Below are 18,658 nucleotides of genomic sequence, written 5' to 3'. Positions count from 1 at the left end.
CAAGCATGTATTGTTCTTATACCTGACAATTTCAATGGAAAGAGAGCCTCTCTGTTTCCTAGTAATTCACACGCAAATGTGCACTGACTGGGCCTCTGGATCAACTTGGTCTACCTGGACCTTCCATTGGGCAGTTACAGTACCTACACTAATTCTAGGGAGTCAACCATCATGAATTACAAGCTTCTATTGTCTCTTCTGCAGATAACCCGGTCCTCCCTCTGGCCCCAGGCTGTCTGGCTGTTGGCATCTGACATCTTTTCCCCTTCAAGGATGCCTTTAAAGTTTATTTTAATTTATTTAATCAGAATTAAAATGTTAGGAAGGGAAGGCAAAATAAGCAGTAGGTTCTTTCCAGGTCAACAGGCTGGAATATACGGATTGGCCAGGCTGTGATACATGCCCAACCTTGGGTTGAAGGTTGGCAAGGCAGCCCTGTTGGAATCCCATAAATAACATGGGGATCTCCCATGGGAATCTTCCAACACATTGGACTCTCCTCTTCCCCAGGTCTCCTGCTGCCAGCACAAGAGGCTGTGAAGGTGAAGAGGATACAGATTTGAGATTAGTATTACAGAAGTAGAATGGCAAGAACTTGAGGACCAATTGCATATGGGAAATGTTGAAGCAAAAGCTGTGAATAATGACTCAAGTTTCTGGCCCCAGGGGTCTGGATTGCAGTGCTGTTCAAGAGGTAAGAGTTACACGAGGAGAGACAACTTTGGAGTAGAAGATGCATCAGTTCTACACAAGTTGTGTTCATCCGGGTGATGTCTAGTAGATAGTTGGATATGTGAGTATGGAGGATGGGAGACAGATCTGAGATGAGCAGCACACTGAAGCTTTTGAGCCCGTTTCTTCGTTTGTAAAGTAGACTTCGTTTGTAAATACCCTTGCAGAGCTTTAGTGAGGATTAAATTAGCTTACATAAAGTGCTTATCACATTGACAGTAATTTTAACAATGATCATTATATATATTATATGTGTAATATAATATATATTATATATGTAATATATATGCAATATAATATATGTGCAATATAATAAATTATATATGTAATATAATGTATATTATATATAATAGATACAATATATAATATATGTAATATAACATATATATGTAATATGATATGTATTATATATTATGTATGTAATATATATTATTATGTAATATATATTATATATGTAATATATATATAATATATATTATATATATATAAGCTCTACAGTATGATAATAAATGTTGGAAATTAGTGTTATAGAGATGCTTCATTAAGTTAGTAAAAAGTTCCTGAGACTATATAGCAAACAAATATATAAGTAGTATAACAGCAGTTTAAGCCTTGCAAAAGTTTAACCCAAATAACAGTAGAAATTCATAACCAATGGGAAAGCGTTAAGTACCTAGAGAACCCAACTGAGGTAGGGTGTTTGGGAAGACGTATGTCTACAGCACAAAGAGATAAACAATTTTGTTTGCTAAGGGGGACATCTATAAGGCATTTTAAAAGAAAGTTCAAATGGTTCTTAATAAATGACACCATTTGTTTCCATTTAAGCACTTATTTATCCTGTGCTATGCTCTTAGAGATAATTGAAAACGCCATAGTCCCTGCTCTTAAGAGACCACAGTTTAGTAGAAAGACAGTGGAAAGCAGTAACTATAGAATATGATAGCTGCTGCTTTAAATGGATGTGCAGAGTGCTAATAGAGTATGGGAAGGTCAGGCTTTAACTTTGCTTGTGAAGAGTAGTCAAAATATGTTACACTCTTGCAGGTTTTTCCTATTTATCCAGACCAATGGCTCTCACATTTAGTTGCATCAGAATTACCTGGAGGACTTGTTAAAACACAGATTATGGATCCCCTTACGCCCATAATTTCCAATTCAGTTGGTCTGTCTTGGAGCTTGAGATTTTGCATTTCCAGTAGGTTGCCAGGTGATCCTGAGGTATCTGGCCTGGGGACCACACTTTGAGAACCGCTGATCTTGCCATTCACAAACAACAAATGGACGTGTCCACAGACCTCTTATTCTAGGGCTCTTCTGAGGAAAGTGGAGTAGGGAACAGAGGGCCTCAGGGTGGACAGAACATACTGCTTATTTTGTCTTCCCTTTATAACATTTTAATTCTTATTAAATACATTAAAATGAACTTCAAAGGCATCCTTGAAGGGGAAAAGACATCAGAAATAGCCAACAGCCAGACAGCCTGGGGCCAGAGGGAGGAAGGGGTTATCTGCAGAAGGGACAATAGAACCTCTTGTAATTCATGCTGGTTGACTCCCTAGAATTGTTGTAGGTATTGCAACCACACAACGGGCTCTTCTTGCCTGCTGCCCAGATAGAACCAATTTATCAAGATGGGGAAATTACAGTAAAGAGTTTAATGCTGAGAATGATGGTTTCCAGCTTCATCCAGGTCCCTACAAAGGACATGAACTCATCATTTTTTATGGCTGCATAGTATTCCATGGCATATATGTGCCACATTTTCTTAATCCAGTCTATCATTGATGGACATTTGGGTTGGTTGCAAATCTCTATTATTGTGAATAGTGCTGCAATAAACATACATGTGCATGTGTCTTTATAGCAGCATGATTTATAATCCTTTGGGTATTAATGGGATTATACCCATTAATAGTAATGGGATGGCTGGGTCAAATGGTATTTCTAGTTCTAGACCCTTGAGGAATTGCCACACTGTCTTCCACAATGGTTGAACTACTTTACAGTCCCACCAACAGTGTAAAAGTGTTCCTATTTCTCCACATCCTCTCCAGCACCTGTTGTTTCCTGACTTGTTAATGGTTGCCATTCTAACTGGTGTGAGATGGTATCTCATTGTGGTTTTGATTTGCATTTCTCTGATGGCCAGTGATGATGAGCATTTTTTCATGTGTCTTTTGGCTGCACACATGTCTTCTTTTGAGAAGTATCTGTTCATATCCTTTGTCCACTTTTTGATGGGGTTGTTTGTTTTTTTCTTGTAAATTTGAGTTCTTTGTAGATTCTGGATATTAGCCCTTTGTCAGATGAGTAGATTGCAAAAATGTTCTACCATTCTGTAGGTTGTCTGTTGACTCTGATGGTAGTTTCTTTTGCTGTGCAGATGCTCTTTAGTTTAATTAGATCCCATTTGTCAATTTTGGCTTTTGTTACCTTGCTTTTGGTGTTTTAGACATGAAGTCCTTGCCTATGTCCTGAATGGTATTGCCTAGATTTTCTTCTAGGGTTTTTATGGTTTTTGGTCTAACATTTAATTCTTTAATCCATCTTGAATTAATTTTCATATAAAGTGTAAGGAAGGGATCTGGTTTTAGCTTTCTACTTATGGCTAGCCAGTTTTCCCAGCACCATTTATTAAATAGGGAATCCTTTCCCCATTTTTTATTTTTTTCGGGTTTGTCAAAGATCAGATGGTTGTAGATGTGTGGTATTATTTCTGAGGCCTCTGTTCTGTTCCATTGGTCTATATCTCTGTTTTGGTACCAGTACCATGCTGTTTTTGTTACTGTAGCCTCGTAGCATAGTTTGAAGTCAGGTAGCATGATGCATCCAGCTTTGTTCTTTTGGCTTAGGATTGTCTTGGCAATGTGGGGTCTTTTTTGGTTCCATATGAACTTTAAAGGTGTTTTTTTTCCCAATTCTATGAAGAAAGTCATTGAATATATAAATTACCTTGGGCAGTGTGGCCATTTTCATAATATTGATTCTTCCTATCCGTGAGCATGGAATGTTCTTCCATTTGTTTGTGTCCTCTTTTACTTCGTTGAGCAGTGGTTTGTAGTTCTCCTTAAAGAGGTCATTCACATCCCTTGTAAGTTGTATTCCTAGGTATTTTATTCTCTTTGAAGCAATTGTGAATGGGAGTTCACTCATGATTTGGCTCTCTGTTATTGGTGTATAGGAATGCCTGTGATTTTTGCACATTGATTTTCACAAGGACAAAAAAAACAAACACCGCACGTTCTCACTCATAGGTGGAAAGTGAACAATGAGAACATTTGGACACAGGAAGGGGAACATCACACACCAGGGCCTGTCATGGGGTTGGGGGAGCAGGGAGGGATAGCATTAGGAGATATACCTAATGTAAATGACGAGTTAATGGGTGCAGCACACCTACATGGCATATTTATACATATGCAACAAACCTGCACATTGTGCACATGTACCCTAGAACTTAAAGTATAATAATAATAATAATAAAGAGTTTAATGCATGCAGAGCCAGGTAAATGGGAGACTGGAGTTTTATTGTTACTCAAATCAGCCATCCCCAAACTTTGGAGGTGAGAGTTTGTTAAAGATATTTCTGCAGGCAGAAGGCTAGGGAATGGGGAATGCGATTGGTCGGGTTGGGGATGAAATCATACGGGGTTGAAGCTGGTTTTTCTTGCTGTCTTCTGTTCCTGGGTGGGATCGCAGAACTAGTTGAGCCGGATTACCCTTGTGGGTGACACCAGTTGGTTCATCAGAAACATCTCTGAACACCAATGATAGGTTTTACAATAGTGATGTTATCCACAGGAGCAATTGGGGAGGGTGGGAATACTCCCAAGCCATAATTTCTAATCTTGTAAATAATTTGTTAGTTTTACAAAGGCAGTCTGGTCCCCAGGCAAGGAGTGAGTTTGTTTCAGGGAGGGGCTGTTAGCATCTTTGTTTCAAAGTTAAACTATAAACTAAACCCCTCCCAAAGTTAATTCAACCTACACCCAGGAATGAACAAGGATACCTTGGAAGTTAGAAGCAAGATGGAGCTGGTTAGGTCAGATTTCCGTAACTGTCATGATTTTCCTATGTCAGATTTTTCTCACTGTTATAATTCTTGCAAGGGCACTTTCAGTACGTGAGCCTCAATCTTTTTGTTTGGCTGTTTTGGTTGTTTTTTGTTGAGGAGGGGAGGCAAGGCAGAGAAAGCTGTGTCACACCTTTTTAATCTTAATCTTGGCCACCTTTTTTTTTTTTTTTTTTTTTTTTTTTTTAATACTCAGCCACTAGTCACTGTGGAGGACTTTGTCCATTGCTTAAGGCATTGTGTGTTAAGGGAGTCAGTATTAAGAGTTGTCTTAAATTCTTGTCCAGCTGTGTGCCTCTGGCCTTGGAATTACAGTTTCTTAGACACTCCTAGCTCTTGGCTGACTTTAAGGCAATGCTTCTCACATTTACTCCTGTCCAGGAGGAAATCTGTTACATTTTACCTTGGGGGTAAATACATCAAATAAATTTACTTTTTTTTTTTTTTTTTACACAACTACACTAAAATGAGATGCCTACATTACATAAACTTAAAACTTAACAGAGCCCTTGAAAATTGTATTTAATACTTTGTTGACTGAGCAATCACCCAAAAGGCTTCTCATCTACCAGAAGGGATATGTAGACCAATATCACATAATTAGCTGATGATTAAATTATTTGGGAGCCCATAAATGCTCCATTTGATTTAGCAAAGTTCAAGTAAAACACAGTTATAGTGTCTGAAATATCTATTATTGGGGGAGAAAATGGACACAGATTATATGTAAAATAATAAACAGGAGTAAAAAGACACTAATTCTGTTTCTTTGTAGTAACATATTAGTAGCAGATTGCATTTTTAATTGTTTTTTCTGATTGTAGAAGAACTTTACATTCATTTTTGGAAAATTCAGGATTATATAAAGGTGCTAAAAAGAAAATAAAAATCACCTAATAAGGAATTTTACCACCTAGTGAAAAACCATAGTCAACACTTGGCTATTCTTTCTCTTTTTTCAAGGCCTTTATATTCTAATGATTTTTTAAAAGTTAGAATCCTACTGTTTAATACAAAAAAGAATAATGAAATTGTACAAAGTAACACATATATTGGTTAAAAGTCAGATAACATTTAAAGTCATAAAATTACAAAAAAAAAGTCCCCACCTTAGCCCTAATTCTTGTTCTCCAGAGCAACCACTTATACCATTTTTTAGCTGATTATTGTACTTATGTTTCTAAGTATGCTTTTATTGTCACTCATGAGTGGCCCAGAATGAGTATAGAATCGGAAGTCAACAATTCATTTAAATATTTCTTTATTATGGAGCATTTAGGATGTTGGAAAGTTTTACTGTTATGGGTAACATGACAGCTAATATCCTTCTACACACACACATGCTGTATACCTCTCTTCTGTTGTTTAGAATGAATTTCTTGGAGTGCAATTGCCAGATCAAAATTGCCCAATTGCCATAAACAGTTTGCATTCAGCATTCTTTCCAGAGTTAATTTTATGTGGTTAAATATGTTGATTTTTCTTGCTTAATTTCTTTGTTTTTATGCTTAGGAGGGAAAACTTCTCCACCCCAAGATCAAATAAACACACACCTCAGTTTCCTTCTAGGTGTCCTGTGGTTTCGTAGTTTATACTAAAGTCTTTGATCTAGCTGAAGTTTATTTTGGCCTATAATAAGATACAGGAGTCTATTTTTCTTTCCAAAATATTATGCTCTTTCTCCACAACTCTCCAGTGACTAGTCCTTTCTTTTCCCACTGATTTGAAATGTTGCCATTACCATTGATTAAGTTCTTGAATATTCTGGTACTCGTTTTGAAAGGAAGTAATGGTGGTGGTGGGCAAGGAGTTGAATTAATGTGATTGTCTGTTCTTTCACCAGTACCAAACTGTTTAAGTTAATAAAGTAGAGTTTGATACTGATCTTTCCATTATGTGATAGTATATCACTTTTTCTTCTCTTATTTTCTGAAAAGTGTTCAAACTATAAAATATAGTTCTATATATTTGTTTATAAAATATTTATAAGATAGCAGAGGGAATAGTGGCTTTTTCTGACTTTAACGTTTCCTTTTAAAATTTTTAATTTATCAGACCACCCATCAAACACTTTCGTCAATGAGGCAGGAGAATTGCTTGAACCCAGGAGGTTCCACTGTGTTAGAACCAAACTTTCAGAAACAGTTTGGCTGTGTTAGCATTCCTTTAAACTTTTGTTATATATAGAAATCTAATTCCAACATGTTTATTCTTGGAACCATCTGCCAATGCTACAATCTGAATTCTCTTGCGTTGTTGAAATTTTGAGGGAATAAGAATAAAATCGAACCTTCATTAAATACTTACCATGGCTGGCACAGTTCCTAAGCCTATTACATGTATTAATGTAAGCCTCCTAACAATCCTGAAGATAAATGCTGGTATTATCCCCCATTTTATACACAAGCAAACTGGGGCTTAAGAGTTAAGTAACTTACCCCACTGCTCATAAGCAGTGGAGTTAGAATCCAGACCCAAGCAGCTCGATGCATGCTCTCAACCGTGATTTTGATAAACCTTTGACTTATCGTGCGCTTTCAGGGACCCCAACCCCCTGAACTCAATGCACAGCAATTTCTTTTACAAAAGATATTTAATTGTGAAAAAAAAACACATAAAATTTACTATCTTTTTTTTTTTTTTTTTAAAGACAGCTCTGTTGCCCCAGACTGAAGTGCAGTGGTGCGATCTCAGCTTACTGCAAACTCTGCCTCCTGGGTTCAAGCCATTCTCCTGCCTCAGCCTCCCTAGTAGCTGGGATTACAGGTGTGCACCACCATGCCTGGCTAATTTTTTAAATTTTTAATAGAGATGGGTTTTCGCCATTGTTGGCCAGGCTGGTCTCGAACTCCTGACCTCAAGTGATCCGGCCTCCCAAAGTGCTGGGATTACAGGCATGAGCTACTGCACCTGGCCTAAATTTACTACCTTAACACTACTGAATCACACGCTTAGTGGTTAACTGTAGTCATGTTGTTTTGCAACAGATCTCTAGAATGTTTTTATCTTGCAAAACTGAAACTCTATACCATTTCCTCTTCTCCTCAGCCACTGGCAACGTCCATTCTGCTTTGTTTCTATAAGATTGAATACTTTAAATACAAATACTTACATGAAGTATTTGTCTTTTTGTGACTGGATTTCTCTTAGCATCATAGCCTCAGTGTTCATCCACGTTGTACCATGTGACAGAATTTCCTTCTTTTTTGAGGCTGCATAATATTCCATTGTAGATCATGTTTTTTAAAAAATCCATCCATCCATTGAAGTACATTTAGGTTACTTCTACCTCTTAGCTATTACGAGTAATGCTGGTAGGAGCATGGGTGTGCAAATATCTCTTCAAGATCCTACTTTCAATTCTTTGGATTGAAAGTGGGATTGCTGGATCATATGATAATTCCGTTTTCTTTTTCTTTTTTTTTTGAGGTAAGAAATCTCCAAACTGTTTTCCATAGTGGTTGCACCATTTTACATTGCAATCACCAGTGCATAAGGGTTCCAGTTTCTCCACATCCTTGCCAACTCTTGTTATAACTCTTGTTATACTCCTATTATTCTGTTTATTGGATAGTGGCCCTCCTAATGGGTGTGCAGTGATATCTCATTGTGGTTTTAATTTGCATTTCTCTAATGATTAGTGATGTTGGGTGTCTTTTCGGATGTTTGTTGGCCATTTGTATATCTTCTGTCCTCTGCTCATTTTTAAATCAAGTTATTTGGCTTCTTTTTGTTGAGTTTTTAAAAATATATTCTGGGTCCGGGTGCAGTGGCTGACACCTGTAATCTCAGCACTTTGGGAGGCCAAGATGGGTGGATCATGAGGTCAGGAGATTGAGACCATCCTGGCTAACATGGTGAAACCCTCCCTCTACTAAAAATACAAAACATTAGCCAGGCGTGGTGGCGGGCGCCTGTAGTCCCAGCTACTTGGGAGGCTGAGGCAGGAGAATGGTGTGAACCCGGGAGGTGGAGCTTGCAGTGAGCTGAGATCACACCACTGCACTCCAGCCTGGGTGACAAAGTGAGACTCCATCTCAAAAAAAAAAAAAAATATATATATATATATATATATATATATGTATGTATGTATGTATGTATTCTGGATGTTAACACCCTATCAGATACCTGATTTGCAAATATTTTCTCACATTCCATAGGTTTTTTTTTCACTCCACTGATTGTTTCCTTTGATGTGCAGAAGCTTTTAAGTTTGAGGCAGTCCTACTTGTCTATTTTTGCTTTTGTTGCTTGTGCTTTTGGTGTCTATTTCCATCTCAGTTGCTGAAGCACATATCCTACTTATTTGGGAAAAAATACATTAAAAACTTTTAACAAATGCCATGAAATACATTTTGAAAACCTTAGGAAATTTCTTGAAATATGTAGTATGAAAATTGTATTTGTAAATCGTTAGTTCAGCATTGTAAATATGAGAGGCTAATTTATACAACTATATAAGAAGAAGAAATGGGAGACAGAAAAAAAGAACTATCCCTGTTCATATCTAAAAGAGGGGTAGCAAGCACACAGCATTTGTACCATATCCTTTCCACATCCCCAGCAGATGCAGCTAAAGAAATATCACGCTTTTGCTTGCTGAACCCAAATGGGCTTCAGAACCCTTCTCAACACAGAGCTCCAGGCAACCATTCACGATCAACTGAGGTGACAGGTTACATGAAATCCGTTTGTCATTATGTCTTCAAAAACACTTCCAAAAGCATATTCATTAAAGCCGAATTCTCCAAACATGCCACGTTGGAAAACAGTCATAGCTGCAGATTCACAATGATTACAAGCATATGAAACTCACTGAGAAATCCTCCCAGACAGAAATTATTTCACTGATTAATCCTCATTTTCTATATTGTTTCTATTAAAATACTGTGAAATTAGATTTGTATGAAACAGTATTATTGAAACAGTTCTCCAGTATTTACCATAGAATGGCCATTTATAACGTTGGTGTCAGTTCTCTGGAAAATGTTAGTCAACTTTATTCTGCATCTTAACTATCTTGTGAAATTTGGTCTCCAAGAAAATGTATAATTTTTAAAGTTTAAAAAACAAGAAAAAATATAAACATACATGTACACACATATATACGTGTGTGTGTGTGCTAGCATTTTCAGGAATACAAAGCAACTAAAAAAGATCCATTCTCTTTTATCACTAGATTTAGAGGATTGGTCGCTAACAATACAAGAAGGAAACGTTAACAGCATAAGAGTATAGCTGCAAAGTTGACTAATATTATCTGTGGCAGCTTAAGGAGAAAATAATGTAGCCATTCCTCAGCTATGGAAACAATCCAAACTTATATAGATAGAGGACATTTTAAGGGAGGGGGCTACCTCTAAGTCAAATAAGTGGGCATCTGCTCTAGAGATGAAAGGGATGCTCCACACCATGAGCAGATGCAGATGTATACACACACACACACACACAAACACATCACACACATACACACACACACATACACACATACACACGCATACACACATATATACACACATAAACACACACATACACACATACACACACACACACACACATATATACACATATATTCTCAACCAGGAATGAACATTTCAAAAGTGTCAGGAGAAAGGAAATTCTAAAACTCTACCCAACTTTAAGTGATTGTTTTAAACTATAATGATTACAAATATTGAAAAACTAAGCCACAAAAGGAATGAAGTCATTATTAATTAGATATCTAGCTGGTGTTTTGCACAGATGAGAAATCATGGCTGCTTAGGCCTACTGCCTAGAGGCCGTTCTTCCTTTAACTCAAGATTATATATTTACATAGATACAGTTTTGATGAGCATTTGTTATTAAAATATTTCTTAAGAGGCCACAGAAAATAGTTATTAAAAATCATACCAACAGTGGCCATGAACATGCAAGATTGCAAAACATCTTTTGGAGACATGGTCTGGCTCTGTCACCCAGGCTGGAGTGCGGCGGTGCCATCGCAGCTCACTGCAACTCTCACCTCCCTGTGCAAAACATCTTAAAGCTTAATGTTCTCCAATCTCAGATGTGTGGTCACAAGAACAACCATTAGAGAGTAACATACTACGTGGTTCTGAAAAGTAAAGAGCTGATTTCTGAAACATAACCTGGTACCAAAACAGAATCCATCAAAAATAAATGTCGGAATCTACAGTGGTTCCCAATATCAGTCCTGGGACTGATAACGTTAGTGTCACCTGGGAGCTTGTCGGGAATGCAAATTCTTCGGCCCCACCTGAGCCCACTGAATCTGAGTATAGGGCCCAGAAACCTTTAATGGGCCCTCTAGGTGATTCTGAGACACGCTACTGTGAACTATTGCTTGCTTCGTGTCTGGTATTAGCTTGGTCCATTTTATCTAGACTTGTTGAGGCTTATTCTTTGTGATCTTGATAATATTAGAATTTCCTCACATTTGAAGAGCAAAATACAGAGACAGCTTTCCAAATATAACATCTAATGAGCAGCCGAACAATGACCCTCCTATTGTAGCAAAATTGAGTACAGAAGTTGTCTATGTATTTTTAGAACACAAAAAGAAGATATGCTAGCATTTTCAGGAAAACAAACCAACTAAAAAAGTTCCATTCTTTTTTATCACTGGATTTAGACAATTAGTTTATAATAAAAAAAAAAGAAAAAGAAAAAAATACTGCAAAGTTGACTAATAATATCTGTGGCAGCTTAAGGAGAAAATAATGTAGCCATTCCCCAGCTATGGAAATAATCCAAACTTATATAAATAGCAAGAGGACATTTTAAGGGAGGGTGGTCCTCTAAGTCAAATACGAGAGCTTGTTTGCTCTAGAGATGGCACCATGGGCAGCTGCAGTGACTGAGGGAGTGTCTGTAGGAGGCTGTCTGCTACACAGAGGCGGCACCTGCTACCAGGCCATGGAAGGCTCCACTCACAACCACCACCTTCCAAGGGGCTCCTGAAATCTCCCTGTCCTCTTGGAGACCTTCACATTCTTTTTCATGGCAGGATAAACTGTGCTGAGAAGCCGGGGTTCCTTAGGCAGGCACGTTTTAAACTCCTGGGTAATGTTCCCATTTTGGAGGATGCTTCACAGTTTTCAGATGACAGTGACACATTTTCTAGAGCACGGTTTCTCTACCTTGGCACTACTGACATTTGGAGCTGTATAATTCTTTGCCATGGGAGCCTGTCCGGTGCACTGTTGGCTGCATCCCTGACCTCTATCCGCTAGATGGCAGCAGCAACCCCCAATTGTGACAACCAAAAATGTCTGCAGACAGGGCCGAATGTCCTCTGGAAGGGTGGGGTGCAAACTCCCCACCCCCATAATGGAGAACCACTACTCTAAACTCTAAAGAGGTAGAGTTTTCCTTTCTTTCTGTTAAAAGGGACAGGAAAAATCATTCTCTTGTTTGTTCTTTGTCTTCGTTAATGCCACCACTCATCTGATTCCTATTTTGCTTTGTTACCCCTCCGTTCTCTCTCTCTCTCTCTCTTTTTCTCTCTTCCACCCCCAGCCCCATGAGGTTCTTGTTTTTCTTTACCCACTTCGATCTTTTCCATTCCTACTGTCTTATTCCATTTGGGCTGCTATAACAAAAATACCATAGATTGCTTAAACAACAAACATTTATTTCACACAGTCTGGAGGCTGAGACATCCAAAATCAAGATACTCTCAGATTCAGTATCTGATGAGGATTCCAATTCCTGGTTCATAGACAACTGTCTTCTTGCTGTGTCCTTACATGATGGAAAAGGAGAAAGGTTGCTCTCTGAGACCCTTTTAATGAGGGCACTAATCCCATTCACAAGGACTCCACCATCATGACCTAATCACCTCCCGAATGTCCCACCTCCTAATACCATCACAGTGGGGTTAGGATTTCAACATATGAATCAGGAAACATTCAGTCTGCGGCACTCACCTAGGGTGGGGAGCTCATCAGTATTAGCAACACAAAGTTTACTTTGTTTTGTTTTGTTTTGGTTTTGCCTTATTAATACTGCACTTTGAAGAATGGAAACTGTAGGGGATGGGTGGGAACCCTGTGGAAAACTGTAAGGAGTGACCAACCAGATAGACCCACATTTGTCCTGCCAGAATGCAGCCAGAAACAATCCTTCCTCCAGCCCTGACCATGGTGCATGGGCATTCACAGGATGGGTCTAGCAGAAGAGAAGAGGGGTAGAAAAGAAAAGAAGAAGAAACGAAAAGAAGAAAAGAAAGGAGAGAGTGAGGGAGGTCAGGGAAAGAATGAGCTTCCAGGTGCCTGGCTAAGGTTGACTCTGTATGAATTATAAGTAATGACATGGGTCAAGTAAAGGAATGCTCCATCCACTCCATCCCCTTGACCCAGACGTATCAAGTAAAGGAAAGCTCCATCCACTGACCTCGAAGTATGTTGCTGGTGAGCTAGCTAAGAGTAAGGTGGTAAGATCGTGCCCCTCCTGGTAATGGGCTAGATATAGGCACATAGGACATGACGGTAGAGCTACATATATTTATGAAGCCAGTTATCTTGCCCATTCCCTATGAACAGCAATTTCAAACTTTTTCCCTTTCTTCAAACTTTCCATGTCACCACATTGTCCTTACAAGAGATGACTGTGCATATCACTTCACCATGTTCACCATGAAAGTACAGCAGAAATCCCCTTATGGGATGTGGTTGGGATTACACATTGTTACATGAACTGAAAAGGCTTATTAAAGCAGGAAATCACTAAAAAAGAAACATATGTATAACGTAGACATTTTATTTTAACTTAAAACATAAGTGGGACTGGGTGCAGTGGCTCACACCTGTAATCCCAGCACTTTGGGAGGCTGAGGCGGGAGGATCACTTGAGCCCAGGAGTTCAAGGCCACAGTGAACTATAATGGGGCTACTGTACTCCAGCCTGGGTGACAGAGAAAGACCTTGTCTCAAAAAACAAAAACAAAAACAAAACATAGTGGGCATCCATTTGTTAATCATCTGAGTTAGAGCCAAGACCTTTTGGAGAAGGTCCATAAGTTGGAGTTTGCAAAAATCATGACAATGATTTTTCATTGATGATGTCCAATTTGGACTTTTTAGGTAAAGCAATACAGGTGAAAGTCCTACTCAGTTTTAGGGGTTCTGTTTTTTTTTTTAAATCCAAACTTTTATAGTTGACTTTGCCCACACCTACTTTGACCCAAAAAAGTAGCAACTCACCTTTTAAAGGATTTTTCGCAAAGTGTAGCTTTCATTTAGTTTGATTTTATTTCACTCGATTTTATTTTAAATTGATTTCCTTCAGCTCACCTTGTTAAATATTATAAGTACAACTGGCATGAACAGGTCACAAAGGGAAGGGGGTTCTTTAGCGGGGAGAATCTGTGCACAGAGTTCTCCTGCCATAAAGCAGTTTCCTTTTCCTAAACTGCCAGTTCACCTGCATGCGCAGCTCCAGCCTCCTTCCTGTCAATATGGTAAGGGAGGAGACCACCCTTCATATCGTCTTATGCCCAATTTCTGCCTCCAAAGAAAGAAGAAATAAAAACTAAAAGGCAGAAATGAAATCCACAGGCAGACCGCCCGGCCCTGCACCCTGGGCCTGGTAGTTAAAGATCGACCCCTGACCCAATCGGTTATATTATCTATAGATTACAGACATTGTATGGAAATACACTGTGAAAATCCCTATCTCGTTTTGTTCTGATCTAATTGATCTAATTACCGGTGCATGCAGCCCCCAGTCACGTACCCCCTGCTTGCTCAATCAATCAGGACCCTCTCACATGCACATCCTTAGAGTTGTGAGCTCTTAAAAGGGACAGGAATTGCCCACTTGGAGAGCTTGGCACTTGAGATAGGAGTCTTGCCGATGCCCCAGGCCAAATAAACCCCTTCCTTCTTTAACTCAGTGTCTGAGGAGTTTTGTCTGTGGCTTGTCCTGCTACAATGGAAGAGAGCTCCTTTGGTCGAAAGACCCCTTCACCTGGGCTCTGTATCCGATCTCCCCTCAACACCTCCGTCTGTCTCCCTCTCTTGTATCTTCAACATCTCCCTCTTTTCTAAATCCTCCCCGTGGGCATTTAAACCTACTCTGTTTACTCTGATTACAAACACAATCATCTTTAGGCCCCTGTCTTTCTCCAGTGACCACCCTCCTCTTCACAGTTGGGTTTTTATAAGACTTGCCTACGCTCCCAGGCTTCCTGCTTTCACTTCTCTGATTCACTTCTTATCTCATCTCCTCCACTGAAATGCTTCTCATCAAGGTCACCAGTGACCTCTTTGTGTTCTCTAACATTTGTTTCTCTGGAATGTTAGTCACTGCAGACCACGTCTTCCCTTTCTCGAATCTTCCTCCCTCAGCTTCTGTGATATCTCACTCCTGGTTTTCCTTTAACCAGCTGGCCATTCGAATGTCAGAATTCCTTTAGGCTTCATCCTAGGCCTGCTTTCTACTTGCTTTATTTTCTGTGGTTTCATCCACTCCTATAGCTTTACTACCATCAATTGATGATGACTCTCAAACCTATGATTCCATCCTGATCTTCTCCTTAGCTCCAGAACAACGCAGCCAACAGCCTACTGGTCACATCTATTAATATGTTCCAGGGGGACCTTAACCTCAACCTGTCCAAAATGCAATTCATCACTTTGCCTTTCTTCCCCAACCTGCTTTTCCTCTATTGTCCTTATTTTTCTGAAGGGTACCAATATTTGCCCAGTTTCCAAACCAGGAACCTGGAAGACATCATTCACTCATTTCTCCCTTTTACTCTATACATCTGATCAACTACATTAGTCATCCATTCAACAAACATTCATCTATCTATATCAATCCTTTACAGGTTAGACTTGCCGGTTTAGCAAATACAGGAGATTGGAGTTTCCAGTTCCAAAATGGCCACACAGAAGCAAGCTGGCTTTTCCCCCCACTCAACCACCATTTCCCCCACGAAACAAACAAACAAACAAATATATAGGACTGAGATCTTCACCAGCAACAAACCAGAGCTCAAGTATGAGGATGAGACAGTTCCTGTGGCGACAGAGAAACGGAAGAACTCTGAGACAGTGGTAGGAGAACCAGACATCTGCATCTGCAATGCCCCTTCCACCCCATTCTGCAAGACATGAACCACATGGAAAATCCCCCTCCAACTTCTGGTTCCTACGCTGGAAAAGTGAAACTGAGATGGTTAATAAGCTTCCTCACCTTTCTGGCTTTTCTGGCAGGAGAACTGTCCTTGCCTTAACCCACAAGTAGCATTAGGACTGTTTCGTGGGAGAAATATCCCTAAGGATAGGCAGAGACAAATAGGGAGGCAGGGCTACCATCTTCAGCCCAGAAACTCTGCTCTGTAACTTGGCCAAAGGAGACCAGATAAAAGTGGCTGTAGGAGGTATGTTCCCCAGGCCCCCTGGGCACGAAGCTCTAGCCAGCCTTCCCACACTGCTGGGATAATCCCTTTGGGACCTTCCACATTTGGGACAGGCAGTGCTTCAACCATTTATTATAGCCAAGGTGAACCTGAGCTTAAGGTCACCTAGAACTGAAAAGGAGGCAGTGATTTGAATAACTAATCCTTCATTGCAAAGACATAGACATATACTCACAAGAAACAAAAGCAAATGGGAAACCATGACCTTGCCAAAAAGACAAAGCAAAAATCCAGTGACTGACCCGAACAAGATGGCAATTTGTGAGCTCTCCAACCAAGAATTCAAAATAGCAGTTTTAAGGAAATTCAGCGATCTCCAAGATAACACAGAAAAACAATTCAAAAATGTATCGGAGAAATCTAACAAAGACATTGAAATAATTTTTACTCAGACAGAAATCTTGGAAGTGAGAAATACATTTGCTGAGTTGAAAAACTCTAGAGATTCTCAACAGCAAAATGAACCAAGCAGAGGAAAGAATCAGTAGCTTGAAGACTGGCATTTGAAAATACATAGAGAAGAAAAAAGAAAAAGAACAAAAAGGAACAAAGACCCCCTACAAGATATAGAAAAAAACTTCAAAAGACCAAATCTAAGAATTATTAGTGTTTAAGAGGAAACTGAGGAACAGCAAAAGGTAGAAAGCTTATTCAAAGAAATAATGATAAAACATTTCCCTAAACTTGAGAAAGATGTAAATATGCAGGTATAGGAAAGTCTTAGAACACCAAACAGATTCAACCCAAATAAAACTACAAATAAATTGGGAATTTAATGGTCAAATTCCCAAAGGCTAAAGATAAAGTGAAGATCCTAAAAGCAGTGAGAGATAAGAAGCAAATAATATATTAAAAAGCTCCAGTTCATCTGGCCACAGACCTCTCAACAGAAACCACAGAGACCAGGAGGGAGTAGAAAAACGTTTTCAAAGTGCTAAAAGAAACAACAACAAAAAAAACCTGTCGCCCGAGAATATTGTATCCGCAAAATTGTCATTCACATTTGAAGGAGAGATAAAATCTTTTAGAGAAAACAAAAGCTGAGAGAATTCGCCAACACCAGTTCTGTCTTGCAAGAAAGGCTAACGGTAGTTCTTCAATCTGAAAGAAAAAACCACTAATGTGCAAAGGAAAACTATTCAAGGTATAACATCCACTGGCAAAGTAAATACACAGACAAACCCAGAATACTCTATTATTGTATTTGTGGTGTGCAGTCCACTTATAACTCTAGAATGAAGCCCAGAAGGTAAATCTAACAAAAACAACTATAGATACAGCAACCTGTTAAGAGATAGACAATATTAAAATAAATTGAGACAACTAAAAGTCAAAATGTGTGTTGGGGGTGGTGGAGTTAAAATGTGGAATTTTCTGTTGTTTTTTTTTTTGTTTTGTTTTGTTTTTTGCCTTTGTTTCTAGTGTTTTATTTGTGATCTAGGATAAGTTGTCATCTCTTTAAAATAACTTTTATAGCTATAAAATGTTTTTATAAGCCTCATGGTCACCGCAGCATAAAAATCTATAGTAGCTTCAATAAAAATAAAAAGCAACAATTTAAAACATACTACTAGAGATAATCACTTAACCACAAAGGAAGAGAGGAGTCTCAAAACACAGAAAACAAGCAACAAAATGACAGTAGTAAGTCCTTACTTATCAATACTAACACTGAATGTAAATTGTCTCAGTTCTCTAATTAAAAGGCATAGAGTGGCTGGGCATGGTGGCTCATGCCTATAATCCCAGTAGTTTAAGAGGCTGAGTTGGGCAGATCACTTGAGCTCAGGAGTTCGAGACCAGCCTGGGCAACATGGCAAAACATGTCTCTACAAAAAATATAAAAATTAGCTGGGCATGGTGGCACATGCCTATAGTCCCAGCTACTTGAGAGGCTGAGATTGGAGAATTGCCTGAGCCCGGGAGGTCAAGGCTGCAGTGAACCATGGTTGTGCCACTGCACTCCAGCCTGGGCAACAGAGTGAGACTCTATCTCAAAAAAAAAAAAAAAGGCATGAGGAGCTGAATTGATAAATAAAGAATATTTAACTAATGCTGCCTTCAAGAAGCCCACTTCGCCTATAAAAATGCACATAGACTGAAAGTGATAGGGTTGAGAAAGCTATTCCATGCAACTGGAAACCAAAAACAAGCATGAGTAACTATACTTATATCAGATAAAATAGACTACAAATCAAAGACTATCAAAAAAATAAGGATGGTCACTATATAATGATAAAGGGGTCAATTCAGCAAAAGGATATAAAAATTATAAACATCTATACACCTAACACCAGAGCTCCCAAAAATATAAAGTAAACATTAATAGGAAGAGATAGACTGCAGTACCATAATAGTACAGGCTTCAACACCTCATTCACAGTAATAGATAGATCATCCAGACAGAAAAATCAACAAGGA

The 18,658-nt window shown here is 38.9% G+C and overlaps 2 protein-coding genes across 2 annotated transcripts in view; both read left to right on the top strand.

Moving 5' to 3' along the window:
• Positions 1-669, top strand: part of BMAL2 (basic helix-loop-helix ARNT like 2) — a 70,546-nt gene extending 69,877 nt beyond the window's left edge. Inside the window, exon 16 of the mRNA XM_071071992.1 lies at positions 511-669. Coding sequence (XP_070928093.1) covers positions 511-563 — 53 coding nt within the window. The 3' untranslated portion in view covers positions 564-669. The remainder of the gene's footprint in view (positions 1-510) is intronic.
• LOC105492168 (single-pass membrane protein with coiled-coil domains 2) overlaps positions 613-18,658 on the top strand; it is a 79,596-nt gene continuing 61,550 nt past the window's right edge. The window contains exon 1 of the mRNA XM_011759161.3: positions 613-694. The gene's annotated coding sequence lies outside the window, so the exon portion shown is untranslated. The remainder of the gene's footprint in view (positions 695-18,658) is intronic.

This window comes from Macaca nemestrina, chromosome 10 (assembly GCF_043159975.1).
Source record: "Macaca nemestrina isolate mMacNem1 chromosome 10, mMacNem.hap1, whole genome shotgun sequence".
In the NCBI taxonomy this organism is placed as follows: Eukaryota; Metazoa; Chordata; class Mammalia; order Primates; family Cercopithecidae; genus Macaca; species Macaca nemestrina.
The sequence above is the reverse complement of the archived record's forward strand: the minus strand, read 5'-3'. Positions and strand labels throughout refer to the sequence as shown.